This window comes from Anopheles ziemanni, chromosome 3 (genome assembly GCF_943734765.1).
Source record: "Anopheles ziemanni chromosome 3, idAnoZiCoDA_A2_x.2, whole genome shotgun sequence".
Taxonomy (NCBI): domain Eukaryota; kingdom Metazoa; phylum Arthropoda; class Insecta; order Diptera; family Culicidae; genus Anopheles; species Anopheles ziemanni.
In genome coordinates this window covers 47,347,929-47,375,808 of record NC_080706.1, presented here as the reverse complement: position 1 = coordinate 47,375,808, position 27,880 = coordinate 47,347,929, and the positions used below count along the sequence as shown (strand labels likewise).

Below are 27,880 nucleotides of genomic sequence, written 5' to 3'. Positions count from 1 at the left end.
AATGTATTATATAGAAGCTTATGGAACCAGTACTCGGAGATAGAAGCAAGTAGTCAATCCCTAAAAAATCGTTGTATATCAGTACTTAAGTTCATGCCCGCTAGCCAAGGGAATCGTTTTTTGAATTGAAATTGAAGAATTCCAACGGCGATACAATCTGTCGGCGTGTGGCGTTATCACTGCTGAGTGAAGGAACAGAATGGAAGAGAGGAAGAGGGCAGCTGCCAGCGTGTTAATACAGACTTTGCGTTGACAAAAGAATAAATTTTGTTGCGGATACACCACAAGCAAAGCGGAACAGGGAGAAAAGCACAGGAAAGAACGAGGATGGAATAACACGACATGAAAACTGCGCACCCGTCGGATGAACCTACGAACGTCGAAACGGCAGCACACTAAGGCTATCAAAAATGTGTGAAAGAATAAGAAGAAGAAAAAAAGAAAAGGATCGACACTTGCAATCGAACGGGTACGGCCCGCGATGACAAAGAAGTAGCCATCCTTCAAACCGGAGTCAAATCGATGATCTATGGATTACTACACAATTGTTGGCATTGATACTCTCAAACAATAGCCAGCTGTCCGCCGCTCTACTTCAGGAAAATGGAATGGAAAAACGTAACATGGTGGAAGTGAGCACCTGCTCCTGGGCTACTAGCAACCCTGCACCGACTACGGCAGCGTTGATGGTATTGCTTAAAATGACCCACCAAACTGGAGCGTACAGTGCCGAAATCGGTAATGCTCCTGAAACCACTCAACGAGTGTGGGGAAAGCGAGGGGAGACTAGTCGTGGCGCGAAATAACTGATACCGCGGTCGCTGCCTGTTGTCAGTAGCAAAGCGAAGTTAAACGAGCGAAGATGTCTAAACCACTACGAACCCCGCGCGAAGGAAAAAGTGTAAAGATGAGCCGGGGGTGGACGGTTGAGGATACTGACGAACCAGAGAATTCCGGAAGAAAAGTAGAAAAGGGGGGAACCGTCCGCTTGAAAGGGAGACTTCCTTGACGGAGCTTGGCCCTTAAAACCATTTTCGGAGGACTTGCCGAGTAACCAGCACATGGCCGAGTGGATACGGTTCCGTAACCAGTATGAACGCATAGCTGTCGTGCAAACGGGAAACAGACGCTGCAATGAAACTTCTAGGGCTGAAGGTGTTTGCCGGTAGTTATCTACATAACGTTATCGAAGTGCAGGAAAACCGCACACAACAAAGTGGGAAGGACGTTTATCAAGCCGTAATGGAAAGTTTGAGTGAATGTTTCGGAAGTGTGTGCGAAAAGAAAAAGGAATGATTAAGACGGACAGAAAAGAAGATGACAGAGAAGGAATCCTTCGCGGACTGTTTATGAGACTAGAGACCTAAGCTACATTGTGTGGACTTTCTGAAGACCAGAAAACGGAAGAACTAGTGCAAGCTATGATCAGACGCTCGGTTCTGGAAATAGCGGGAAGACTGTTCGATACGGCGGATCTGCTTGGAAATGATTTGAAAAATCGTGACACAAGGAAGACATCTAGATTTTGTGCGTATGGAGACGGTAGAAGCAGGAATAGACAATAAAAAGCAGGAAGTGTCAGAAAACTATAAAACGGCGGAGTCGTATGCTCATAGACCAGCGAGCACTTCACGGCCAGGAGGATGGCAACGCGGGAACCCATCCTACCGCCCCAACTATTGGACCAGGCAAGAGGATGGCAGCCAATATAAAGGGGGATCCTCACGTCCATCAATGTGGCAGAAGAAGAAGAAGAATTTCCCGTGCCCTTGAAGGCGCAGAAGATCACAGCATTAACAGTCGACGGTACGGTGGAGGAAATGAAAAGCGAGGTTAACATAATGAAGGCAATATTGTCGGCTACGTGGTCGGTGTACCGGTCAACTTCCTGATCGATTCTGGGGCGGACGTTAACACAATTGACGAGAACAGCTTCGACCTCATTATACAGAGCGACTTCGGGAACAATGTGATTTTTGATCGGAAGGAGGGTGCAGATAGGCCACTAAAAGCACACGGGATACAAAGTGAAATACCAGTTTTTGGATCCTTCGTCGAAATACCAGTTTTTGGATCCTTCGTCCAGTTCGAGCCGAACTGTATATTTCCGAGGACCGGCCGCACCTGGTGGAAAAACTCTACGTCGTTCCGAAGGCAAAAGCACTACTAAGTAGAAGCACGGCGATAAGATATAGTATGCTTCAACTAGGCACTGGCGTCACTGTATAAGTGTTCAAAGAAGACTTTTCGACGCGCTGTTTCCAGGAGAGATCCTTGCGATGCTTAAAGTCTTCCCCAAGTTCAATGTGGCTCCGGTAATGTTAACATATGACAAAGAATTATCTCCGTCACGGAACGTCTTCACAAGCGTCCCACCATCATTCAGAGATGAGACAGAAAAACGACTTAATGATCTATTATCCGCCAAGATTACAGAACGCGTAACTGGTGAAATGGATCGGTTCGTTAGTTCATCACTCTTAGTTGTTCCCAAAGGAAAAACAGACATTCGGCTCGTCGTAGACCTGAGAGATCCTAATAAGAGCATTATAAGAACACCGTTTAAGATGACTCCACCGGAAGCTATCCTGGCAAAGCTCAACAGAACATCGTGGTATTCGACTATCGACCTAACTAGCGCGTCCTTTCACGTGGAGCTACACGAAGATTGCCGGCACTTAACTAATTTCTTCGCCGGGAACGGAACTTACAGATTTAAAAGACTACCGTTTGGTCTCTGCAACTCACCGGACATATCCCAAGAGATTCTACAAAAGTAATCTTAGAGGGCTGCTCAGGTACTCTAAACTACTTAGACGACATAATGGTTTATGGAAGTACAAAGGATGACCACGATAACAACCTCAGAGTAGTACTCAAGCGGCTGCGCGAGCACAACGTGCATCTCAATAATACGACGTGCACATTCGGGGCAAATTCAGTAAAATTTCTTGGGTTCAACCTCTCCGAGAACGGTTGGAGGGTTGAAGATGACAAACGGAAAGCGATCGAGGGTGCCCGTAGACCGGAGACACTGTCAGAAGTAAAAAGTTTTCTTGGTCCGATGAACTTTACGGAGCGGTTTATACCCATCGGAGCCGAGAAGACAGTAAGACTAAGAACACTAGCAAAATCAAAGTGCTTCTACTTGACGGAGGAGGAGGAAGATGAAGTCCTTTATTTGAAAAACGAGACGCCGAAGGCTATCACGAGACTAGGCTACTTCGATTATAAGAACTAAACGGAACTGTACGCATACGCATCCCCCATAGGACTTGGAGCAGTTCTGGCCTAATTCGTCAGCAGTGGAAGACCACGCATAATAGCATGTGCATCTAAGGCACTCACGCCAACCGAGCAACGGTACCCACATCCTCAAAAAGAAGCACCGACAATCGTGTGGAGTGTGGAGAGGTTATCGTTTTATTTACTTAACAATGCTTTTACTATCAGGACAGATTCTGAAGCTATTGAATTTATTTTCCAAGGAACGCAACGAATGAGCAGAAGAGCTACAACCCGAGCAGAAGCTTAGGCACTGCGCCTGCTCCCATATCAGTTTAACATGGAAGACCCGTTCGACGAAGACAACGAAAAACACCTGTCGTATTCGCTAGACGCAGGAGACATGAGGGACTGCCTTTGAATTGGACGAGGAAGTTAGCAGCGTTAGAGCAGCAATTAGAGATGAGAAGTGGACCAAGGACATTCGTCGATACGAAGCAGAATCAAAAAACCTGAGAACTCTGGGGCCACTTGTATTCAAGGAGGATCGGGTAGTTCTACCCAATACCCTATGTAGAACAGCGCTGGAAGCTGCGCATCGTAGAAATCTTGGAGGCTGCTGAATAGGCGATTTTCTGCTGAGTGTGGATACGTATTCACGATATTCCTAGATCGTCGAAATGCGACAAACAGATGCTAAAAGTACTAATTCGGCCCTTTGCAATTTTTTTTTCAGTTGGGGGGTTACCTCTCATATTACAAAGTGACAACGGACCACTGTTCCAAAGCACAGAATTTGTGGAACATTGGGAGGCAAAAAGGAGTAAAGGCTGTAGCAGCAGCAAAACGTGAAGGACGAGGCTGGAGAGAAGCTATGGATGACAACGTACACCCTTTGAGCTACTCGTGGGATGGCGTTATCGTGGAACGTTTCCAAGCTTGTGGGACGACAACACAGCTCTAGACCGCACCGCCGTACGCGAGGACGACACAGTAGCAAAACTACAATCGAAAAGTTCGCCGACAAACATCGGGGAGCGAAAAAAGCGACATTAGAGTCGGAAATAGAGTGGGGGTAGCTATCCCTCGGAAAAGCAAGACCGACCCAGGATTTTCTAGGGACGAGTATAAGGTTCTAACAAGAGAAGGTGCAAATGTTGTGATCGTAAATGAGGCGGCCACTAGGCTGACAAGGACCATAAACGACGTAAAACGTAAAGTTTGCCGGGAATACAGCGCAGTATCGAAAGACGAGATGGAACATAGAGAGGTAGAATCAAGATAAGATCATGCTACACATGAAAAACCCCAAAGAAACAGAAAGGTTCAAAGATTCAATACTGTACTAACTAAAAATCAGAGCTTGAAATAACATATGTGATGGACGTTAGAGACACCTCAGAGTCTCAGTAAGGAGAGTAGAAAAGGGGAAAGATGTAGGGATCGAGTATAGGGTAACAGAAAGATAAGGAATAGTAAAAGTAAAAAGAAGGCAGAGCGTAATGGAATCATAGTACGCCCCAACGGCATGCATATCAGGCAAGATCGCAAACGAGTTCAAATTCAAAATCAGGCGAAAAGCAGAGTGTCAGAAAATTCGAATAAGGCGAATTAGCGAGAGAAGCGAGAAGGAAAGAGAAGGATTAGGAACACGCGAGCCCCACTTGGGCTCGTCAGTCTTGTGGTATGTGTCGTAAAGAGAAGTGATCGATGGAGGATTACTTGAGGTAAACAGAAATAAAACTGTAGAAAATTGGACAAGGTGCAACAGTTGTGTTTGAAAAGAACGGATGGGGCTCAACAGTCACGACAACCGACATACGGTGCACTTGAATAATCGTTGCGGTAAGGCAGTGCTACGGATTCATGTCTCGTTATCGTGTATATAAACACCATTTGATGTGAATACGTTCAGCGACTTCTTGTAAGGACCGTTTTGGATCAAAGAAATTAAAAAAAAAACCAAAAATCATTCATGGCTGAAGTCGAATCCAAATGTTGCGAACAGCCGATGATGAAATTATAATAATTCATAAGTGTTTCATATTAATGTAAACTACTAAACTAAAGAAAGCAGACTTGTTCTTTTTTACAAATTTGGGATAATTAAACTGTTCTTTATATCTTTTTGTAGCATTGGGCACCTAAACATTGCGGTTGTAAGGACCGAACTGAATCAGCACATGGCAAAACGAAGGCGAAGGACACTTTTATGATCGTCAAATATTATTATTGGTACATTCTAAATGTTTGAAATTGTTTAGTGCATGTTTTGGGGATAGAAATCAAATAAGGTTAGGTTAGGTCAGTGTGAACGACCATGCGCCTCCCTCAGAGTATTACTTTGGGCTACTTTGATGAAACCCCTGATGAAAGAAACTGAACAACTCTTTTTTTTATGTTTTAGTCAATTAACAAGTGATTGTCCATTAGCAAATTGACAAGTGAAAAACATGTGGAATAAATGTTTGAAGGGTTTTAATAAATGTTTGAAATGTTTGAAAGGTTATACCATATATTATTTATGATCCTTTCGTGTGTCATAAATACTTGCAGCAGATCAAATAAAATAGCAAAAATAATGAATGAAAGATTGATTGGGTAAAATTTCTTATACAAAAGCTTCCTCTCTTTGATTATTTAAGTAGAATGAAGATCATCCCTTTGATTTATCTGCTCTATCTGAATCTTGAACCGCTCGAGTCTCATCTCAATTGCTGCATGTAACCATGGTTAAGAAATATGAATACAAGAATGACTTGAATTATCGCAGAGGTTTATGGCGCCGCTACCGTTTCCGATTGGATTTACCGGGCGTCCTAAATCAATCAAACGTTAAAACACAATATCTTGCTTTATCATTGAAAAGGTGCCGATATGTTGTTAATCTTATCAATGACTGCAGGTCGACGTCTCTGAGGTGGATTTATCTGCTGACGTCTTTCTTGGGGGTCTCAAGACAAGTATGTGGCAAAAAGGGATTTATTTTATACCATCACCTAGATACGAGTCGTCTTAATTGAACTGAATTTACGAAAACCGGTACGCAGCAGACAGGAATGTTTTTCTTTCGTTCGATGTTTGGGGCTTTTTGTCCGACACAAACAAGCTAATTGTAGAAAAATGCTTTAAGCCATATACTAGAGAATTCAGTTGCATAAGAGTAACACTTTGTATGAACTTAATCGATTCCGTTCCGACCAGTCAAAGCAAGGTGCGGTTTACACACGGTCTCTCCTCTTGACCCAATCACTCCGCGTTGCTACAGACACCGTTTCCGTTCGTTCGATTAAGCGTACGCCTTGAGATCGGCCAACAGCTCGTCGTACAGCAAACGGCGTACGTTGATGGCCCACACGAAGTCGAGATGGTTGAAGGCCGGCAACGGCACCAGGTACCGTTTCACCACATTCGGCAGCTCACGGTACAACAGCTCCACGTCAGCCGGTGTCGCCATCCAGTCGTTCGTGCTATGATAGAACAGGGTTGGCGCTTGAACGTTGGCCAGATTGTACACCGGAGGCGTGAGCTGCCCGTAACGAATCATGTTCATCGCACCGTGGTCGTACTGGCGGAAGATGCGCGAGCGGATCGTCTGCGCGTGGTGCATCATCTGCATCGACGAGGCACCGGCCGGCGAGTGGGCATGGATAACGGGCAACATCGTCTGGAAAAGGGGAACGAAATGGGAAGGTTTGAGCAAGAGTACGTTGGGACAAAACACATACAGTCCCGAATACCTACCGAGTTCACTTCCTCCGTGTTGAAACCGGCGATCAAGAACGTGTTGATCGAACACATGGCCTGGAACGGTGCGCCATCGTGACAGTTCTGCAGACCACCCTGAATATCCATCTCGTTGGTCGGCTCGAACCACCAGGTGCCCATCAGCGACATCATCAGCTCGGTGGTGTACATGAACGTGGCCAGGAACAACACATAGGGGCTGCGCGTGTTGTGCATGTAAGCAGCCGGCGCCAGCGCGTGCATGCTCTTGATGCGCCGATTGTAGTACGGATGCTGCGACATCATCACCCAGTACGCGGTCGTTCCCTGCGAGTGTCCGACGTACTGCAGCGACTGCTGGCCGGTGCGCACCAGGATGTAGTCGATCATGTTCGGGATGTCGATGCTGCCGACCTCGTGCCAGGAAAAGTCCCAGAACACTTGCGTTTCGTTGCTGCGGAAGCGGTGCCGGCGGGAGTACCGATTGCCACGCGCATTGCCCATCCACACGTCGTACCCGGCGTCGGCCAACATGTACGCCAAGGCGGTATCCGGACCCATAAGGATGTAGTCGGCGGACGAGCTGAGCATGCCGTGCTGCAGCAGCACAACCGGTTTGCCGGGGGCGGGCGGGGACAGCGGGCTTCCCGGGCACCGGTGCAATCCCAGCAGGTATCCATCGTCCGTTTCGATGATGTGTTCTTCCGCCGGGTAACCGTATTTGCGCAACAGTCCAAGCTAAGGCATACAAAAGGAAATAAATGCAATAAAACCGTATAATCAACGTTACGCCACGCATGCTTACCGAATCAAGATGTGCGTCCTCGATGATGTCCGGATGGACCTGACACTCAACTCCGCTCGCCACAAGCAGCACTGCTGCCGCGAGGGCACTTACCACCACACTTCTCATGCTAAACAACAGTTTCTTCACAGTCCTAAACACAGTTTCTTCTCCGACACCGTCGTAAAGTATGAAGCATGCGCTCGATCCTGGGGGTCACTTAAATAGGCCCGGGCAGACGCCTTATCTGAAGCTAAACTCCCCAAAAACGATAATCCGGTAAACGAAATGGCACACCCAAATCCATCCACCGTCCATAATCGACCCCCCCACCGACGAAATTTCTTGTCTTATCACGCGTAGTATCGATGACGATCTTTCTCGTGACTTTTTTTTCTGCTCGATTAGTGCGATCCGATATCTTCACCGGTCACCCATAATCACGGCGTACGCTGCATTCTTTAGGGGCTGAGGTTTATAGTGACAACACATCGCACTCCGATTAATTTAAAATATTGTCCGTCACGTTTCGAGCGATATTTAAGCCCGGCTGATCTGTCTCGACTCGGAAGAGCGATAAGGGAGATGCATTGTTTTGGGTCGACGAACGACGCGACGCTCGATCGCGTTACTAATATTTGCTTTTATTGGTTAAGATGTATTAGACTATTAATTGGAATCATTTATCAACCTCGGAAAACAGTAGACGATGAATGATCCAAAGGAATGATATTTTAACTGATTTCCAAACAGTCGTTTGCTCACTAAGTTGCCCGGAAAACAAACTGATTTGTTTACAAATAACCTGATAAAATCAACAATACAATATAAAAAGTTTTTAAATAAATTTCCTTAAAAATTGTTACCAGAATCCACTTATTTATCGTCAAAATAGCTTTCTTTCAAAACAAAACAAACAATTCCACAGTAATGGGATTTTTATACGTTTTATTACAAAAAGCAGATTTACAATAATTTTACGGGTGAATGTAATATTAACAAGCGTACACTTTGCTATTGTAATTTTCGTCAGTTTTTTTTTGTCCTTTTTTATTTTGTCGCTCAGTATATACCGTTAATTTAACTCGCTTTTACTCGTAAACTGCTAGTTGCATCCGTTTGAAAGATGTGGCGAGTGTAAATTGTAGATCAAACCCAGCATCTTTACATTTACATTATTAATAGGTTTATTAACATTAATGGTTCTACAAAAACTAAAGCTTACAGACCAATAACTTCATGTGTTTTTTTTTTCGTCATACATTCACTACATGATAGTAAGTCATTTTCACGATAATTTTACATACATATATGTTTATGATTAAACTCCCCAGTGCTAGTGTTTGATGTCGATTCGTTAGTACAGTTTTTCGTTTGCTTTGTGGATTTTTGCTACTTAAAAGTAACAAGAAGTAGAGTACGCTACGTTCATATTGCGCTCCTGCACTTTATTTGAACGTTCACACTAAGTGGTTCCTTTATGCGCTATCGCTTTATATGACAACGGTTACTCTTACTCTAGAACTGGCAAATTCTCACCTTCTAAGAGTCCGAACGTTACGAAATGAATGAAAATATATATGCCGATTAGACATTCGCAGACTTCTTCCCCGACAGTCTTCTGATCCTCCGATGTGACGTGCTTTCTATGAACAAAGCAATTGAAGCAAACCGAAAACGGCAATCACCATGTTATGGGTGGGCGCCATTTACATTTTACTTCAATTTCAGTTTTTGTTTTCAGGTACAGATATTAATTTCGTTAATTAAAACCTATATATTACTTTACGTTACTATTTATATATGTACAATAGATTTTGCATCATTGCTCTTTACGGGGCAGCAGCTAGCTTTTTCTTATGAGCATTAGCTACCTGCACCGCAGAGTCATAGTTTAGTTACTATAGGTAAAGTAGAAAGCGTATAAAGAGTAAGGTACTCCTTTAATCCCTTCTCGTAACTTTAGATTAAATGCTATGAAGTCCTGTCCATCTATTCGCGAGATTTTCCAGGACGAGGACCGTCCAACGAATCGCATCATGAAGAGAATCCTAAGTTTTTGATCTTTTAACTTACACCATACTGCGAACGTGAAAGGACCTCTTGTTGAGTTCTCGTTGTTTGCTAAACACTGGAGTTACTTAAAACAAAATACCATCAAACTACGCAAGAGACCATATTTTCTTTATCGATCTTACCTTCGAAACATACGCCAAAAAAACTTCCTGCCGTGAACTTTAGTGTGTCAACCGGTATTTTAAGATGCTCTCGTTGAATAGGGTAAAATACTAGTATCGTGCTCAAGCCTAAAAGTTAGTCGAAGATATTAGGTTTTTGCCTTCAACGTACGATAATTCGATTGTTTAGTATTGAGTTGTGTTATTAGATCTCAAAGAGATAGTTTACTACATACAACTTGCATTACATTGAATGCACCACCGTCATTATTTTGTGTACAAACAAATTAGACGGCTTGCAATATCAAGGTTTGCGTATTAAAAATCCAGAGCTTTTTTTATCATGAAGTTTAACTATTTCACCTTCCAAAGCCATGGGCTCATTACAAAGATATGCAGAAGTTGAAGCCAATTGTCAACTACTGTAGAAGAGAAACAACAAAGTACATTGAATCTTTCTAAAACTGTATATTACATTCATCCATGGTACCTTAAAGTGAACTCTAAAAAGAAAAAAAAGCTGCCGGAACAACATCTACATGAATAGGTGATGTCAAACTCCGCTGATGTTTGGGTAATCAATGCCAAATGCCCATCAAATGCAGGGAAAATTCCAACATGAAGACGAACTGTTAAGGACAAACAAACACTGTCAACACGATGATAGCGATAAATCTTAAAGCGTCATCCCGCATAAAACCGGAACCTTAACCACCCACACGCCACCAAAAACTTACGTATGCACTAGCCCCCGAATGTCGTTCCCGTTGTTCGGCGATTGCAGCATCTGCTCGGTACTGCAAATGTCCGCACCGTCCAGCATCTCGTCGTCGACATTCTCGAGGAAATCGCCCAGAAAGTTGGCCGACTCGACCGCCATATCGTCGAGCGATTTCACGTGCTCCAGAGCACGCTCGATGTCGTCTTCAACTTCGCGGGTCGTGCCCTCGAACGCCGTACTCGTGTCGTGCTCTTCTTGGTCTAAAATACCATACAACACATGGGGGGTAAAATGGTGCCTCCCTGTGGCCCGACGATCCGAGAATGGTTAAGATACTTACCGCCGCTAGCAAACAGCAGCTCGTTCAATGCGTCCGGTGCCAGCTGACTGAGCACATTGGTGTTGAGCAGGTTACCGATTTCGAACGGTATAATCTCCTCTGCAAAAGTCAAAGAAATTCTGTGTTTAAAATGTTGTTGTAAAGTCGAGCCCAGGGGATGAAGCCTTATAGCAGAGAGGAAGTGCCCCGCGAATCATCTGGGCATGACACGTTAGCTTTTCTACTTTAAGAGAACTCATAGTTGGACAATTCAATCCCCGTAAAAATAAAGGTAAACCGTAACGAAAACATTCCAGTTTTTCATAATCTACTGAACACACCCTCCCGAATCGCGTTTTGCCAAAACTTCTAGTGTGCCCGACGAAAATGAACTCACCTATCACTTCTTGCGTTGCCATCAGTTCTGATTCCGATAAGCCTCCGACGCCGGTATCCTCGGAGCTTGCATAGGCGGAACTGTTCTCACAGATCGTCAGCAGATCCTGGTTGGTGGATGTGTTCAGCATGGGCTGCATCGAGTGCGGCCCGTTGTTGTATTGCAGTTGTTGTTGTTGTTGTTGAAGCATTTGCTGCTTTTGCTGCTGCTGCTGGTGGTGGTGTTGATGCTGCTGCTGTTGGAGCTGTAGTTGCTGTTCTTGCATGTAGTTCAGCATCAGCTGTTCATCGGGCAGCTGCTGATGGTGGTGGTCTAGCTTGAGGATTTCGTGTTCTTGGCTGTGCTGTTGCTGTAACGTATGATCGACAAGCTGCATTGGAGTGTCGTCTTGCTGGGCATGATATACCGTCGATCCGATGATACCGTGTGACTGGCTGTTGTCAGCATTCATCAGCGGAATGTGCTGAACTCCGTTGCTGAGCGGGACGTTTTGGTGCAGGACCATCGTGTTGCTCTGTTGCTGTTTGACCGGAACAGAATCCACCATTCCACCATTTGCCACGAACGGCCGCCTATCATGCTCATAAACCGGCACCGTGTGCTCTACAGTTAGCAGGGGTTGAACCATTCTATTATTATACGTAGCATTAACCATCGCTTTATGCTGCGTATGTTGTAGGTGCTGGTGCTGCTGGTGCTGTTGCTGCTGTTGCTGCTGGTGCTGTTGCTGTTGCTGCTGTTGCTGCTGGTGCTGCTGTTGCTGCTGGTGCTGCTGTTGCTGCTGTTGCTGCTGTTGCTGCTGGTGCTGCTGTTGCTGATGGTGCTGCTGTTGCTGCTGCTGTTGCTGCTGTTGTTGCTGCTGTTGATGCTGTTGATGCTGTTGTTGCTGCTGTAGCTGCTGTTGCTGCTGCTGTTGCTGCTGGTGTTGCTGCTGGTGTTGCTGCTGCTGTTGCTGCTGCTGTTGCTGCTGCTGTTGCTGCTGCAGTTGCTGCTGCTGTTGTTGCTGATGTAGCGGCTGTTGCTGCTGCTGTTGCTGGTAAACGATGTTGGCAGGTGATTGAACGACCACATTACCCTGTACACTAGCCGTCTGGTTTGGAGGTACACAATGGGCATGCTGCTGTTGGTTGACAGTAACAAACTGTTTGTAGTGCTGCTGGTGCAGCTGCAACTGCTGTTGTAGTGGAGACAGCTTCTTCTTCTTTTTCGGTCGCTTTTGAGGACGCACCACAACCACTGGAGGAGCGGATTTTACCTTCTTACGAGACGCAATCAGGGTCGAGCTCGTAGGAGCGCCCGATGTCACAGTCGTAGCTGCCAAAACGGCCGCGGCCACCGAAGGCGATTTCTTCTGCGAGCGCACCTCCTGTGACATCTTGTCGTGATTGTCGTGCTTCCAAGCATGTTCCTTACACAGCACCAGCTCGTGGCTGATGTCGAACACCGGCTGCCTGCACTGACTGTTGTCTGCGAACTTGGCAGTACAACGCTGGAACAGGCGCTGGTCCTTGTTTTCCGTTATGTGATTATAGCAGTGCGACGTCATAACGAGAGCAGACTGACCACAGCCTTCGTGGATGCACTTCGGCTTTTCGCTGAATGTAGAAGAAAAAACATACACCGATTAGTAAATGGAGGAGAAGTCATCTTGCACCATCATGTAAACCTTTGTACACAGTAGTTTTCTTTCTCGCTCTCTCTCTTTCTTTCTCTTACCTTTCCTGGGTCATCGCCTGCTGTCGCCGCTTATCCAACCTTTTGATCAGCGTAGCCATAGATTCGAGCTTCCTCTTCGCGGTTGAAATGTGTCGCATCCGCAGCCCATTGCGACACTGGACCACCCGCCGCTGTAGGTAGGCCTTTTTCAGCTCCAGCCGTTCGTCGCGCGTCAACATACGTATCTGGAACTTGACGTCGTGCAAACTGTCCGTGTGTTTGTTGTTCCTGCCACCTCGCATACCACTCGCCTGCCGCGGATTCATTCCCCATCCTGTCGTACTGTTGGGTACGGCGGTGATCGCTATCGATTCCTCGTACCAGAAGGAGAGCGTGTTGGGGCGCTCTTCGTACACGTCGTCGTCCGACTCATCGCCCGGATCCTTCAGATCGAACATGTACGCGCCTGGTGCATGCCATTCCCTCACCTTGGGACGAGTTATTGGCACGGCGACCGCACCCGGAACCTTAGGAGCGACAAACTTCAGCTTCACTGGTTTCATCTCACCGCCGTCCTGCTGATTGCAATCGGCACCGAACAGTTTCCGAGCGCTTTCCTTCTTCACTTTTGTTGACTTTGGGGTGGGCATGGAGGAGGAGGAGAACGCGGGTTTGCATTCTACCCCACCACGGTACGTTTCGGGAGCCGCGGGACGCGCCATTTTTGCAAACGCAGCCTGAAACGATTCGGGTTCAGGTCCACTAGCTGCCGCGCCCGGAACGCTGCCTAATGACATCACGAGTGAAGTGGGCAATGGAGCGCATTTTGGTTTTCCCTGCCGTTCTTCGACCAAACGTTGATTGTACGTACGCTTGCCGGCTTTCGGCTGCTTTGCAGTCGTTTTGGTAACCGACTTTCGACCGGACTGTTGCTTTATCTTCGCACCACCGTTCCGTTCGTTCACGACGTTCGCCTCCAGTCTACTGGCTTGTTCGTTAATCGATCCGAAGACATGGTCGGCAGGGCTTGCAGCTATCTCCTTTTTCGCCTCGGACACCATCACGCTCAATGGACTGCGCGACAGCGTACTATCAGCAGCAGCACTGTTTGTCACCAGCGTCTGTTGCTGTGATAACACTTTCTCCGTGGCTGCTCCGATCAGCAAACTTTGCTGCCCGGAGGAGCGTCGTGCCGACGGTAGTGCTTGATTGTCGAGCAAAGTTGCAGTTTTGCTCACCCCCGTCGTATTTACGGCGCCAACGACCGGGCTACTGTTCACCTTTACAAGGAGTGATCCATTCGCTACGCCCGTCATGATCGGAGAGGAACCTGGCGAGGATAAAGATCCAGAAGGTTTCGGCGGTGTTTGCTGCGTTCCCTGGCGCCCTCCTTTCGTTTGTGGCAACTGTAGTTGCTTTCGCTGCGATGCTTGTTGTTGCTGTGGAGGAGACGACAGTTGTTTTGTCTGCTGTTGCTGTTGCTGCTGCTGCTGCTGCACCAGCAATGACTGTTTTTGTTGCTGTATTTGCACTGCCTGCGACGAGTGATTTATTTGCAAAGCTGATTTTTGCGATTGAACTTGCCTAACGTGCTGAGTCGGGCCTTGGGTCGATGAATTAACGACTCCTTCTTGTTTTTGCTGCGATTGCAGGGATATAGTCGAGGACGCTTGTAGCAACGGCTTTGGAGCCTGCTTTGTTTGAAACTGTTGCTGATTCTGAAAAGCGATGGCATTACTCAGCGCTTGTTTTTGCTTCGTTTGCTGAAGAAGCAGCTGAGATTGTTGAGTTTGTTGCAGTTGCAATGCCTGCTGCGTTCCCTGAAGCTGTGATCGCGATGGGGATTGCTGGATGATTTGTTGTTGCTTCAGTTGTTGCCCAAGTGATTGTGGTGGAACTTGTACGACCTGCTGTTGCAACTGAGTAACCTGTTGCTGCTGTTGTTGTTTAACGAGCGAGTTTCTCAGTGCTGCTATACTTATCGGATTCGAAATGTGAGTAGTCCCTGACAGGCTGCCGTTGTTTGGCGCTTGCAGATAAATTTTACCCTGAGACTGTGGTTGAATAAGCCGAATTTTTGTCGGTGAAACTGAAGGAACCGTCGGAACACCCGAGATATTCCGATTAGCCGTAGTGATGACAGCCGGTGTTGCGGTATTTGTCACCGAAATCGAGTTTGTATTCATTCCAGTGTTACCGGTTGTTGCCAGTAATTTCCTTGCCCCGTCGGTACCGCTTGTGGTCACCTGAATGAAGCTTCCCTGGGGCAGTGTACCACTAGCAGACACGCCTTTGCCCAGCTGTTGGGGAGGAATTTTGATGAACTTCAGTATGGAACCACCGGCCGTCGACAGGACGGTCGATTGTTGCTGTAAAACTCGCGGCTGCTGCTGCAGCGGAGATACCACTTTGGGCCCACTGGCTACGACCGCGGTAACCATCGGTGATTTCTGCTGCGGGGCTACCTTCTTAGACTGCTTCCCGACAGTAACCATCGGTTGCTGGGACTGAGCTACGGTGTATTGGAGCGGAGACTGCTGTTGCCGTATCTGCACAGCTGGTTTCGTAAATGGTTGTGTTACCGCAACAGCTGAGGACGTTCTCTGCACACCTGCCACGGCTGTTGCTGGCGTAGTCGCTACTACGCCATTGTAGCGAACTTTTAGTGTCGGTGATGACCCGACCCGTAGCTGCTGGGATGGGGTGGTCACGACAACATTATCCTTCGCAGCATTGCCATTCGAGACGGATGTCGCGAGCAACAAACTGGCCCCGGATGAGACGATGGTCGTATTGGAGTTGGCGGCGAGTGCATTTCCGCTGGTGCTGGTGCTATTATTGATACTGCTATTGCTAACGGCACTCGAGTGATTTGCGTACACCAGTGAGTTTGCCTGCAATGGTGCCGATTCCGTGAACGCGTACGGATCCTCCTGGGTTCTGGATGCTTGCTGACATGACATGACCTAGAGAGGGCTATGCTAGTTAGCTTTAGCACTCGCAATTCAAAGTATGCTGCTTTCAGTTTTTGCTTCCCTCGAAAGTGAACCTACAAGTAAAAGAAATTTTTAAATACGCTATCATAAACTCGTCTTGGAACAATTATTCAAGATAGGTGGAAACGTGGTAACACGATCTTTCAACGACGATTTACCAAAGCACGCCGTGTATCAAAACCCGTGTCTATTGTTGTACCCATTGCATCGCAAACATTGCGCAAAGTACATTCGTCGTCGTGGTACACACAATTTACGAGCACCCCACGCATACAAGGAAATGTGTGTTGAAACTGCGCGCTTTTTTCCCTTCCACTCTTGGCCCGGTTAAGTGAATGTACTTCAGCGTAGCATACGCAAAATTGCGCTGATTTTGCACTTTTGAACGGGGTATGCGATGCGACTTTGTAGCAATAAGTGTATAATAGCAAGGGCCACGAACAATTTGCAAAAACCCCGTATTTCCTATGGTTTATAAATGTAACATTTCTGCCACATTTCGCCGTCACGGATAGACCTTGTTTGTGGTAATTAGTAATACAAACCGATCGATGAGACATCGATACTGTTATTGACTAGTTGAACACTACTTAATTTTACGGAGTAGTAGGCGGGATTTACGCGATTGCTTCACTTCGATTCCTTTGGCTTTCCCGATTTTTTACATTATTATTGAAAGAACTCTGGGAGCGGTACGCCAACTGCCTACTAGGCCAAACAGTACTTTGCGCTTTGACTTCATTGCCGGGAAAATTACTATCGGGTCCATTCGACCACATTTTGTTTGGCACTTAAACATACCGTAGTGAAAAAACACTCCTTATGTGCGGCAGCTGCTTCGAAAGTATCGGATTGCTGTTGCTGTGGCTGCTAGTGGCTAGGCCGTTTTTTTTTTTCCTGCTTTTTGCAAGTCTAGATGTTTTTACTGCTGTTGTTGCCTCTTGCGTGATTACTTCACATGTAGCCCACTTTTGTCTCCTTTGCCTTGCCGTGTCTCGGGCAACTTTCGGTACACAGTTATCTGCAACGTAACGCAAAATGGTCAGTCTAACGATCGAACAACTATTCACTCCATTTTGCCCATAGTTGAATGCACTATTTTAGCCTTTTTGCCAAATGTTTCACTTATCGCAGACTGGGAATTTTTCTTTTCATCTCAAGCTGTCAAATGTGCTGCGACCCTTCGAGAGGGAAAAGCGTATGAGTTACCGCCCGCAATTTGACAGCAAGCACTCACCGATCTAGAATGTGCCACCCATTTTTGTTACCCCGCAACGTTTCCCTTCGCCTACTCTGAAAAGCGGCGCCAGAGTTTATTTTGTTTGCGAGACCAGAGCTCTGAGCCAATAAGCTGACCTTTATTTTTTTAATTTTTTTTTTTTGCCAAACCATCTATCTTTTACTGATCTATTTCCCAAACAACGTGTAGTGTCTGGTATTGGTTAATAGCTGGGCAGTAAATAGATTACAATCCCAACAATCAAAACTCTGGTGATCCTAGGTATAAAACTTCCCATGTTTAATGTTTAAACATTTTCTATTTTTTTCTAAACAACTTGTAAACATTACTCCCGGAATCTGTGTCATTGGTAAAGGTCGTTTGTATTTGGATGCTCGTACTATCGTACCCGGTGTAACGTTTCTCTTCCAGCAGTGTTCTATTTTAGCGAACGTGTCGGTAAACGAAACAAAAAGTCTATTTAAGTACCAACCCCCACCTTATGGTCCGGAGAAACCACCCACAAGGGCAACAAAAAGTCAACGAACCTTTTGATGGCCATAGAAATGGCAACGCGTCTTGTTTCACACAACCTACACATAAAAAAAACCATCGTATACTACGCTTCTTGCCGTGGGCACGTTTGTTCTATTAGCTAATTCCATCTTTCCGGATGGAGAAAACATCTCCAAAAAGCAAGCGAATTCGCTCATGGCTGTTGATCACGCAGAAGGAAAAGAAACGAAACCCTCTAATAACAAGTTGAATAATGATTCATGGAAGATTTCTCAAAGCAGCGTAGAATTTCCATCCGCTTTCCGGCTTTGTTTTCATTCGCCGCGCCCTTTCCACACCTCCCGCGTTGCACACTTCCATCCTTGTTCTATTCACGAAAACATCCGATTTTTTTCTCACTCTACCACCTTTGCAGCCGCAACAACACTCCACTCTACCTTCTGCACCGCATGCTCCGCTTCCATGCACATCATGCTCTTTGTAGGCAAAAATCCGCTATCCAAAGATAATGCAAACAGGAACAAATGTTTCCTCCATCATATTACACTTACCCTTGAATGTTTGCAGTGCGTTTCGTAACGAAATCGTACGTTTTAATAGAACTTTCACCCCGATAAATATCAATGCCGTGGGACAGCCAACACGACTTGTCCTGTCGGATTCGTCGGCATTTGACAGCCAAGCCTTTGCGAAGCGCGTGCATGTGAATTTGACACCTCAGGCGCGTAACTCACCGGGTAACTCAACTCACTTACGTTCGATGGATTCAAAAGAACAGTTTTCCAAATAACATAACGAAATTAAGTCTTGTGTGTATATATTCTGAATAGAAAAACCTCATCAGCGGCATTAAATTGCATTAGATTGAATCACGCTGCACATTGTTGGGGCCATACATTTCATCTGATCGATCTGTCACGTTTCTACACTTAAAAACGATCATGGATCTAGATGGTTTAATTCTTTGATGTTTGTCTATAAAGTCGGCCAATTATATGTAAAAATACTGCCGATATTTGCAGTCGATCATATCGATTTATTTATCGCAAAAACAAAACTATAACTTAAAAACAAAATAATCACTGAAAAACGATCGCTGGGACGGGGCTGGGATCGATCGAATGGATTCTGGCTACATTTTCATTTGCCGTCCCAGCTTTGAATTTTACCATTTTCGTATGCAAGATTGATGCGTAGCTTTGGCACGTACTTTCCCGCCTTTATTAGCTCCATGTTTTCGTCGTCGAAGAACTAAAACAGAATACCACATCGGAACCGTAAAAATGAAACAATCCATAATGGATGGCCTGCACACTGCCAAAGAATACTCACCAAACATTGGGAAATAAATTTAAGATATTTCCTTTCCATCTGTTGATTGACTTCTTTCAAGATTGATATGCTAAAAGGAAGAAATTGGGGAAAACAATGAGTACTAAATTAAGGCGAAGCAGCTAAGGCAGACTTGACACTGCGGTGACTTACTTTTCGTCATTGCACAGTCGCTGCACAATATATTGGCAAATTTTGGTGTTACAGTCAACATCGAAGAGTGGTATTCCAAAATTGATATCCAGTAGAGTCCAATCCTGAGGTGAACATGTGAAATAATCTTTAGTTAGTACACCATACCGAAATCCGCCAGAATTTATCTCACTCACCTCTGCGGCATTCTGAAGGGAATTTTTCCTTGAGATTTCTATAAACAAAAAAAAAGAAAGACCACCAAATTAAACACGTCATTCAACAGATTAAATGGGTTCAGTTACTATACCTGTGTCGGAATCAGATTCTGCCGCTTGCAATACTGTTTGATCATCATTTCCTTCTTCGACACTTCCATTCGTTCCCTCGGCAGTGCATAAATCATCAGTAGTCATAGTTTCTTCTGTTTTCCCCGAAGAAGGTTCTGTACTCATTTTGGTAAGCTTTCCCGGTTTGGATGCGTTCTTGTGCTTCTTATCCGTATGCCTCTTAAGTACGACGGTTTGGTTGCAATCGTTACAACCTGGAAGAATAACGAGCAAAGATTGTTACTATCCCGTTACACGGTAAAACCAAACTCTACCCACCCAGGTCAGGGACTCCGGTGTTTATAAACGTCACATAACCGAACGTTTGCTCCATGTTGATGACCTGCGAGAGTCCATTCCAAGCGCCATGTTGTCCCCAAGTGTTATTTTCATCTAGAATTGCAAGCAAGAGAGTTTAAATAATGTCTTCCCACCCGCACATTATTTGTATGTGGTTGACCTTACCGTTGATGTTAAAGGGAAACGGTTCGTAATGCACCTTTGCTGGTTCGCTAACCCCGTATCCCTGTATGAGCAAGCACTCGTTCTTCAAGTGTTCGTTTAGCGTGTAAAACTTTTCCGAATTTAGCACGTACGAGTCGGTGTTGACGATTGTAATAAGCAGCTTTCCGTATCCGAGAAATATTCGAGGCAAAGTTTTCAATACAGTTCCTGCAAAAGTAAACCACGTTAACGTTTTAATTTGATCGTAATCATTGCATCAATTGTACCTTTCTTCAGGAACAAGGACGGTGGCCCGTAACCACCCATGTGGTAGTAAAACAGCTTCGACCAAATGTGCGAATCGGCCGAGCTTTGGTAGAATTGGCCGAAGAAGGGAATGGTGAACTGACTAGACAGCGACCCGGACAGGGGTGCGGCCGATATAAGGTACTTGTACTTGCGCTCCATTAGTCTGTTTCTCGTGTGAACGTCCAGGCCCTCGATACTTTCCAGTCGCAGCAGATCCAGCTCGATCTTTAGCGAGCTCTTCAACGCCACGATCGTCGATCGGAGTAGCACCGCGTGGTTAAAGTACCGGCTTACGTCTCCCTCGGATTCCGCATCGAGCATTGATACCTTCTCCAGTTCCTCCAGCAAATCAGCCATTCCTTCGTCGCACAGCTTGCCCACCTCGAAAAGCGTGATGGCGTGCGTCTTCAAACCGGGCGACAGGTTTCCCATCATCAGGAAGGCCGTCAGCGTTGAATCGAACAGGAATCCGACACGCTTCCCTTTAGCGACCAGAGCGGCACTTTCCGTGGGCGATTTTTCTTTGACCAAGGCCGACGAAAGAACATCGCTGGCTGTTGGGGACGTTGGACTGGCTGGATCGGACGAAGGAAAGAACGGAACGGATGGTAAACTCCCATCCGGCGACGGTTTCACCTCGAGAGGCACCTCGGAAAGGAGTAAGGCGTGGTAGTTGTAAGCAGCCGCATCATCACCGCTCTCCGTTTGCTGTTTGAGCCAACTTTCATCCATTTTGTACTCGGTGAAGGCGTTTTTTATTTTGGCAAACCCGAGCCGGCAGAAAAGCGAAGTGGCTTGCTTCACCGTATCCATGTGAACTTGAAGTATCTGCGATAGCTAAAATTACAAACCGAACGATAATGCATCAACATAGCATTCATCGGCATCCGTATGGTCATCTATTATACCTCTGAAATCGAACACTGCTCGTCGGTCGTCACGAACACATTGTATAGCAGGTTTTCGAAATAGTCCCCGGCCACACGATTCATCACAAAATTGCGCAACGGTGGAATGTTTATACGATCATCACCACTGATCGGAACGTCCAGATATATCAACCCCTTCCGATAGAGCTTCTGCACCGTTTCTAGATTTAGTGTGCCGGCCGTTTGCGGACCGCAGTCAATCAACTGATCGATCAAATTAATTTCCTCCATGCTGAGGTTCTGGAAGAGATAAGAGCACATGTTATTAGGTTCATTTTTACAGTTTTTGTGTATGTTCAATCCTATACGTACCTCGACATCTTTCTCCAATATGTGACCAATCTCGACTATCCACCACGGATGCATCGTAACGGTACGGGGGAACTTTGGCAGGAAGTGGTAGGGATTCTTCTTGAAGAACGACCTCGGTGAGCTTGACTTCAGATCGCTCGAAATGGACAGATACTCGTTCCGACCAATTCCCAGCACCCGCAGACAGTCGGCAGCCGTGAAGTTGGGCAGTGCATCATAGTTTTTATCGTGTGTTAGCAGGAATGCAATCATATCTACAAATAGACAGACCAACAACACACTTCCGGTACGTTAGAATATGCTCCCCATAAGGAGAACTAGGGTGTTAAAAAATGGCAACCGCTTGGGGATTTTCGATATGCGCTGGTATACGTATCGGCCCCAAATACTTGAAGTACCTGTATAGTAGTTGAACGGCGTCACACGCAATCCCTTGGTGATAACGTCCGCAAGGTGATAAGGGAAAATGTGCAGCGCTTGTATGTTCACCTCCACTAGCCGCTCGTAGTATTTTTTCTCATTTTTCGACACTCCGTACACTGTGGGAAGGAATGAAATGTTATCGTATGGCCATGTCTGCTCCTATAGCGCCGTCATGAAAAGTTACCTATATTGCCACGAAAGCGGAGTTGATTGAGGAGACTGTAGTCCAGGATTTGCCTCCGATAGTCATTTTCGTCGATGTTCAATGCCTGTTTAGTGGACGGAAGAACGATGCACTTGCTTATCAACAACACCCACGACGGAGGCCCTCTTCGTTATGGAATATTTACCTTTCGTACGTCGATACTCAGGTCCTTCCAGGCGATATTACGACGTATGCATTCCTCCACCTTGCTGGACACGAATCCGGATCCCATCGTGAATTATTTGGCACCACACGCACGCGGAATGTTTAAAAAACAAACAAGGGAATGTGACGAAGCTCGGCGTTGAAAACAAAAACACCCCCACGGGATGTTGTGATTACATCGAAGGGAAGCACAGCTGTGAGCTGCAGTTAAAATTTCGCGTGACGTGTACGTCGAACGATGTTGCAAAGCACTGAGTCTGGAACAAGGTTATTGGAAAAGCAGGTTGGATACTACAAACTACCTAATCAACCGACTGTAGCTAAAAGCTGTGCGTAAAAGCACAAGCATAGCTTTTGTACGAGCTTTTGGTCATCAAATTAGCAGGAACGAAAAGTTACCAGAAATGCAAGAGAACGGAAATTTAAATTTAATTTATCTTTTCGATTTCTGTCCAAAGTATATCGCGTATTTATACATTACCTCGTTAAGCGCTATGAGTGAATTGCACTGCTTTCCGTTCTGCCAAAGATTCGCCGGCCTACCCAACGGGCTGTGACGGTCCCACGGGACCGACGTAGCGCTTAATGCGTTAACATAACTTTTGAAAAAAACGCAGATTATCCGGAAAAAAATATTTGGCTTCGTTTTTTTCTACAATGAACAAACATGTCCATTTAACCTTTTGCGCTGTTCAAATGCTCACCGACTTACCGAATTCACTCATTAAACACAGCAAATCATTAAAATATGATCGTAGAAATAAACACGCGCGAAAAACAAAACCAACTTTTGAGGTCATCATGATTGGAAGGACCGAACCGACGACGGTACCTGTCAGTTTTATCGACGCTGTCCCATAGAAACAACACTTTGGAAAAAAAGCGAAAAATGGCAAGCCGCTGCTGTAAAACACAGTCAAATGATGCGTACCGTAGGTCGAATCAAATCCATCTGCTAAATTACGCGTTATGTTTTCGCGTGTTTTTTGATTTTGTTTTTTTTATGTAATTCTTCCTTTTCATATTATCACTTCCCATCGAAAAGGTTATCAAATAATTAACTTCGTCATACCTCCATCGGAACCAAAGACCATCGCAAATTGTTTCCCCAAAAACAATCAAATATAGCAAACGGAGACATGGCGTTCGAAAGATTAACAATTCATCGCGCCGCAACACCCGTCCCGCTTTGATTTTGCCTGAACGGCTGGAGGTATTATCAATGAAGAGACGAAAACACGGGACGCCACTCCGCGGGCAAGAGAGGGTGCCTACGTGACGCAGGGGAGTGCGTCCAAAGAAACCAAAAAAAAAGAACAAATAAGGGGCGAAGCATAGCGTAGCATAAACAGCGCGAGCGTGTGGAAGAAAACGTACGTACCGCCACAGCGCACAAAACAACAACGACGACAACGACGCAGTATGCGCAGCAACCGGTGTGATGAAGAAGTGGGAACGAACAAATGTACCCCATTGGAAGAGCGACCGTGCGACAGGGAGAAAGAGAATGGGTGAGAGAAAGGGCGAGCATTTATACTTGGAGTTTTTTTCTGAGTTGTTTTGAGCATCCACATGGAGGTATGAAGGCAGGGATGGTCCAAGAAGCCAAAGGCGATGGAAGTGATTGCAATCGCGGCGACGAGATGGATGGTTGCACCGAAGATGGCACTTTCTTTCGTAACATAGTTTTCGACGAATGAAACAAAAACAAAATGTGTAAACGTGTTTTTTGACCATGGACAGTGGCGTGTGTTTGCTTCCTGCCAAACTGCACTTCGCCACAATATACAGGTCCGCTCAATTTCGGCCATGTCCGACCGATCCGCCGCGGCCATTGACATCGAATGACCCATCCGCGATCCTGGGCGCGGATTGGAGCCTGAAAGCAGATTGAGCAGCCCTCCTCCCCCCTCTTCCCACTTACACATTGGCACGTGCCACGGTACCGTTTGTCACTGATGGTGTTAACCGTGCGTTACACGTCTCGTGTCCACAACCAAACCACCAACAAGCAAGCGAAACGCAGTCACGAACGTCTATGTTACCCACTTTCCGCGGGGCTAACTCATTCCACGGTGCTAAATGTCGCCGTTGCTGCTGCTGTTGGTCCGACTGGGGGTCGGTCTGATTTCGTCGTTTCCATTTCGTTCCGGTATCACTGCTCCAGTGTCCCGCGGTCTGTACCAAGCCCCTACCCCACCAACCCTCTTCCATTGACTTCCGCCGCCACGCCGTTACCGGTTAGTACGCGTTATCAAGTGTGGTGCGAATAAAACCTCCTCCACCTCGAACGCCTTTCTTGACTGACACTGCCATGCACCCCGAGCCTTCTCATGCAATGCCGTGATAACGTAATAGTAAAGTATAACGTGACCGCTGATAGTGGCTTCGTTACAAAAGTAAACCGCAGCCAACGTGCGATAAGTATCGCTGAATGAACTATCAATGGATTGATTGCGAAGGTACCAAGAAGATCAAGATTGGATTTAAATGAGGGAGAGAAAAAAAGGATACTGATTTTAATACGAGATGCTCCATGGCATTTTCGGTTATTGCTCCGGTATGTTTTCGTTAAGCGAAGCAAAGGTATTCGCAAAGTAGGCGAGCATTGGTAGTAATAATATCAGTTACAATAACCTGTTCCAGTACTTAATTGACCTACCTGAACCAAACAAACTTACCTTTTCAATTGCTACTGCCCAAAGACGCTCACTTGTTTATTTTAATTATTTGAATTTAAAAATTTCAATTTATTTATTTTATTTATTTTATTTATTTTATTTATGTGAAAATTGACAGCAAAATACAGAGTAACATTTACAATGCAACTTTTTGATTAATGATTAATAGAGAAACCAAAAAGAGAGGCTTTTTCGTACAATCTTCGTACGATCGATTTGAATCCTGCTTTAATTGGAGAAAGAAAGAAATATTTATTTCGAGCCCTAGAATTATTTTTATAAAAAATATTCATAAAAACTATTTTGCCACACAAAGAAGGTGAATTCCTTACTACTCCTGTCTAACCCAAGATTGTCGAATCCTCCGTTAAGAATCGATAACTCGAGTTATCGTTGCATGTTGTTACAAAGGTCTCATGCTGGAGGTAATTTTTCTCCACCAGATTAACCTTCACAGGTTTCTTGTCGAAACCTGCGTCAAGAATCCATACCTCGTACCATTCTCCCAAGATGCCCGCGAAGGTCTCTCGCTAGAGTGTAATTTTTCTCCAGCTCTTTGAAAGACCACTTCACACACCGTTGGTAGCTCACCATTCCAACCGACGGCCAACGCAGTGCCAACCAAAGGAACATATTCCTGTTGCCGTTGTTGCCGATTTTCCGTCGCGAATAGGGCATATAATCAATTGCATATGGGCACAACGAACGCGACCGCATGCACTGGCCTCACGTGTGGCTTGCAGGAGACCACGCTACGACCGAAATAGAAACATTAATGCGAAATACGCCCCGACCAACAGCCGGGAGGTACGGAGCGTGTGGGCGATGGTAAAACGCGCGGCGTAAAAAAAGGGCACTTTATTACCACACCGGGGATCACGGAAAGATGCATCTTGGCCGGATCAATGCCTCGCTTCGATATTCATGCCGAAGTGGAGTCAAGGAGGCAAGAATTATAAATATAATTTTATGTAAAACGATTTTACTGCAAGATTAGTTTCTTCTACGCTTACCACCCTCATCAGTCTGGTTTGGAATGTTCTTGCATTGCAGGAGAAGTCATGGACCCAATTGAGAAACCTTCAATCCTTTTAGTACCTCCCTGTACCAGTTACGTTTGTGTTAAAATCAATCGTAAATGTCCATCCAGAGAACACTGGGTAAGTCTGAGCTGAGAGCAACTAATCGGTGCGGGAGCCTCCAATTATCTCGATCGCTTGTAGCGGCTTGAAAGTGGTAGAGGAGGAGGTAAAAGCCTTGCCCCTTGCTGTCCAGAAGTCGCGCCGTTTGGCGGAGAAGTAACGCCAATAAAAGTCACTTTATCGAATGGTACCGAGATTACGGTTCCGGCCACTTGGAAACATGGATAATGTCTGAACAGTTCCGACAAATTTCCTGACATCGGCTCGCGTACTACAATGAAACCAGCGACGATTAGAGCAAAAGCTCGAATAACGATTACAATCTTAAAGGCAGACCGGCTCAGGTTCTGGTTTTTTCATATACATTTTTACTGCTTTCAGCGCTGACTTGTTCAGCGTAGTTTGCAACGGATGGGAGTAATCCATTGTCCAGGTTAGATAAAACGCTGCTAAAAGATTACATCAACTACACTTCGATTCTAAATTTTCTTAATTATAATTGTTTTGTTCAAATCTAGTAAACGCAGTAAACATTGAAAGTTAGACCCACTATATTCCCGCCCATTTCAAATTTGACATCATATCCAAATTTCGCAACGAACGAATTATTACGAGCAAGCAGTACACAGCTACGAAATGTCCATCGAGAAAAAAAGTAAATCCATAGTTTGGTTCGCATTCTGTTCCGTCGGTTCACGGCTTTGGATAAATGTTTATTTTTATTGCTATTGCCCAGCACGTCTTCACGAACCGTTTGTTTACAGCATAACCATCGGATGAGCGCATCGAGAGGGGACGGATGTTAAATACTTCATCCTAGCTGGCGGCTTCGTATCCACAGCAACGCACAAGAGGTCCGGTTGGATGCGGCAGTCCCCTCGGAAGCCTCTTCATGGTCAACTAGATTATTCGGGAAGATTTGTGATTAGAAAGTTTCCATGATTCGGAACAAACATACTAGTGATAGTTACGCCCAAAGAAACCCTTTAAATCTCTTTTACAACTTAATTCTAGAGTTACTTAGTGTTTGTCAGTGATGTTTCCCGGCGCAGATTTCTTCGAAACCTGTTTCACACACAAACTCTAAACTGAAGCCTTAAGGTTCGTAAGGCCACACTGACTTAACCTTTGCACACCTTCGGGGCCACGTGATTCGTAGGAACGTTTAATGATCTGTTTTAACGTCCTTTGGCCACCACACGGAAAGTTTGTCGTCGGTCGGTGGTTTTGGTGGATTTCCTCCATCCTTTGTTTTATCGCTTTGATACTTTTCCGTCTTTTTTCACACCTCGACTTTCAGTGCTTTCCCTTTTCTCGGTGAATCATTTGCCGTTTTCCTTTCCTTGCCGGGGGTGGGTAGTGCGCACGCGGGGCGTGAATGTTTGCAAACTCCAAACGATACCCGTCCACCGTCCGACCGACCGACGGTCGATAGGAAAAGATAATTAATCATGCGAAAAGTTTTCTCGAGAGTGCCTTAGTGTCGGCCCACAGCTTCACAGTTCAGCTTCCACCGTAGCGCAACTCGCATCCCTGTGTTTGCCAGCTTCACCGATACGCGACAGCCCGGTCACGCCCGGTGGAAAATGACTTTTTACCCTTGAAAATTGCCATCCCCACCCCGGCGCGCCATGGTCGCGACTCTGCCATCGCCAACCGTGAACCATGCATTGATGTAACCTGCAGGAATGGCTAGAGAGACGTTCGAAACGGGAGAATAGTACGAAATGAAATGGTTCGA

General features: G+C 45.7%; 3 protein-coding genes across 3 annotated transcripts; all 3 read right to left on the bottom strand.

Annotated features, from left to right (window-relative positions):
• Positions 1 to 6,514: 6,514 nt before the first annotated feature.
• Positions 6,515 to 7,864, bottom strand: LOC131287686 (lipase 3-like). The gene is made up of 3 exons (XM_058316763.1): positions 7,757 to 7,864; positions 6,970 to 7,689; positions 6,515 to 6,892 (listed from the first exon to the last, which is right to left on the bottom strand). Exons 1-3 carry the CDS (start codon positions 7,862 to 7,864, stop codon positions 6,515 to 6,517), a joined length of 1,206 nt encoding a protein of 401 aa, XP_058172746.1.
• A 2,539-nt stretch (positions 7,865 to 10,403) lies between these two features.
• On the bottom strand, positions 10,404 to 16,030 carry LOC131284883 (uncharacterized). Its single transcript, XM_058313742.1, has 5 exons — positions 13,066 to 16,030; positions 12,359 to 12,944; positions 11,350 to 11,869; positions 10,974 to 11,072; positions 10,404 to 10,893 (listed from the first exon to the last, which is right to left on the bottom strand). The coding sequence occupies exons 1-5, from the start codon at positions 15,966 to 15,968 to the stop codon at positions 10,646 to 10,648; spliced, it is 4,356 nt and encodes a 1,451-aa protein (XP_058169725.1). The 5' UTR covers positions 15,969 to 16,030; the 3' UTR covers positions 10,404 to 10,645.
• Positions 16,031 to 18,793: 2,763 nt separating this feature from the next.
• On the bottom strand, positions 18,794 to 22,398 carry LOC131286399 (protein FAM91A1). Its single transcript, XM_058315345.1, has 13 exons — positions 22,297 to 22,398; positions 22,131 to 22,215; positions 21,922 to 22,062; positions 21,524 to 21,777; positions 21,191 to 21,451; positions 20,261 to 21,119; positions 19,995 to 20,201; positions 19,809 to 19,922; positions 19,511 to 19,744; positions 19,398 to 19,435; positions 19,222 to 19,325; positions 19,069 to 19,138; positions 18,794 to 18,987 (listed from the first exon to the last, which is right to left on the bottom strand). Exons 1-13 carry the CDS (start codon positions 22,381 to 22,383, stop codon positions 18,877 to 18,879), a joined length of 2,565 nt encoding a protein of 854 aa, XP_058171328.1. The 5' UTR covers positions 22,384 to 22,398; the 3' UTR covers positions 18,794 to 18,876.
• Positions 22,399 to 27,880: the final 5,482 nt, after the last annotated feature.

Bases quoted from the DNA above. Each gene is read 5' to 3' on its own strand.
- LOC131287686 (XM_058316763.1), bottom strand. From the start codon at position 7,864: ATGAGAAGTGTGGTGGTAAGTGCCCTCGCGGCAGCAGTGCTGCTTGTG. The intron at 7,690-7,756 runs GTAAGCATGCGT...TGTATGCCTTAG, and splicing joins AGGACGCACATCTTGATTCG to CTTGGACTGTTGCGCAAATA. The intron at 6,893-6,969 runs GTAGGTATTCGG...CCCCTTTTCCAG, and splicing joins ACACGGAGGAAGTGAACTCG to ACGATGTTGCCCGTTATCCA.
- LOC131284883 (XM_058313742.1), bottom strand. From the start codon at position 15,968: ATGTCATGTCAGCAAGCATCCAGAACCCAGGAGGATCCGTACGCGTTC. The intron at 12,945-13,065 runs GTAAGAGAAAGA...TTCTACATTCAG, and splicing joins CAGGCGATGACCCAGGAAAG to CGAAAAGCCGAAGTGCATCC. The intron at 10,894-10,973 runs GTAAGTATCTTA...ATGGTATTTTAG, and splicing joins GCTGCTGTTTGCTAGCGGCG to ACCAAGAAGAGCACGACACG.
- LOC131286399 (XM_058315345.1), bottom strand. From the start codon at position 22,383: ATGGGATCCGGATTCGTGTCCAGCAAGGTGGAGGAATGCATACGTCGT. The intron at 20,202-20,260 runs GTACAATTGATG...TTACTTTTGCAG, and splicing joins GTCCTTGTTCCTGAAGAAAG to GAACTGTATTGAAAACTTTG. The intron at 19,745-19,808 runs GTGGGTAGAGTT...TTATTCTTCCAG, and splicing joins CACCGGAGTCCCTGACCTGG to GTTGTAACGATTGCAACCAA.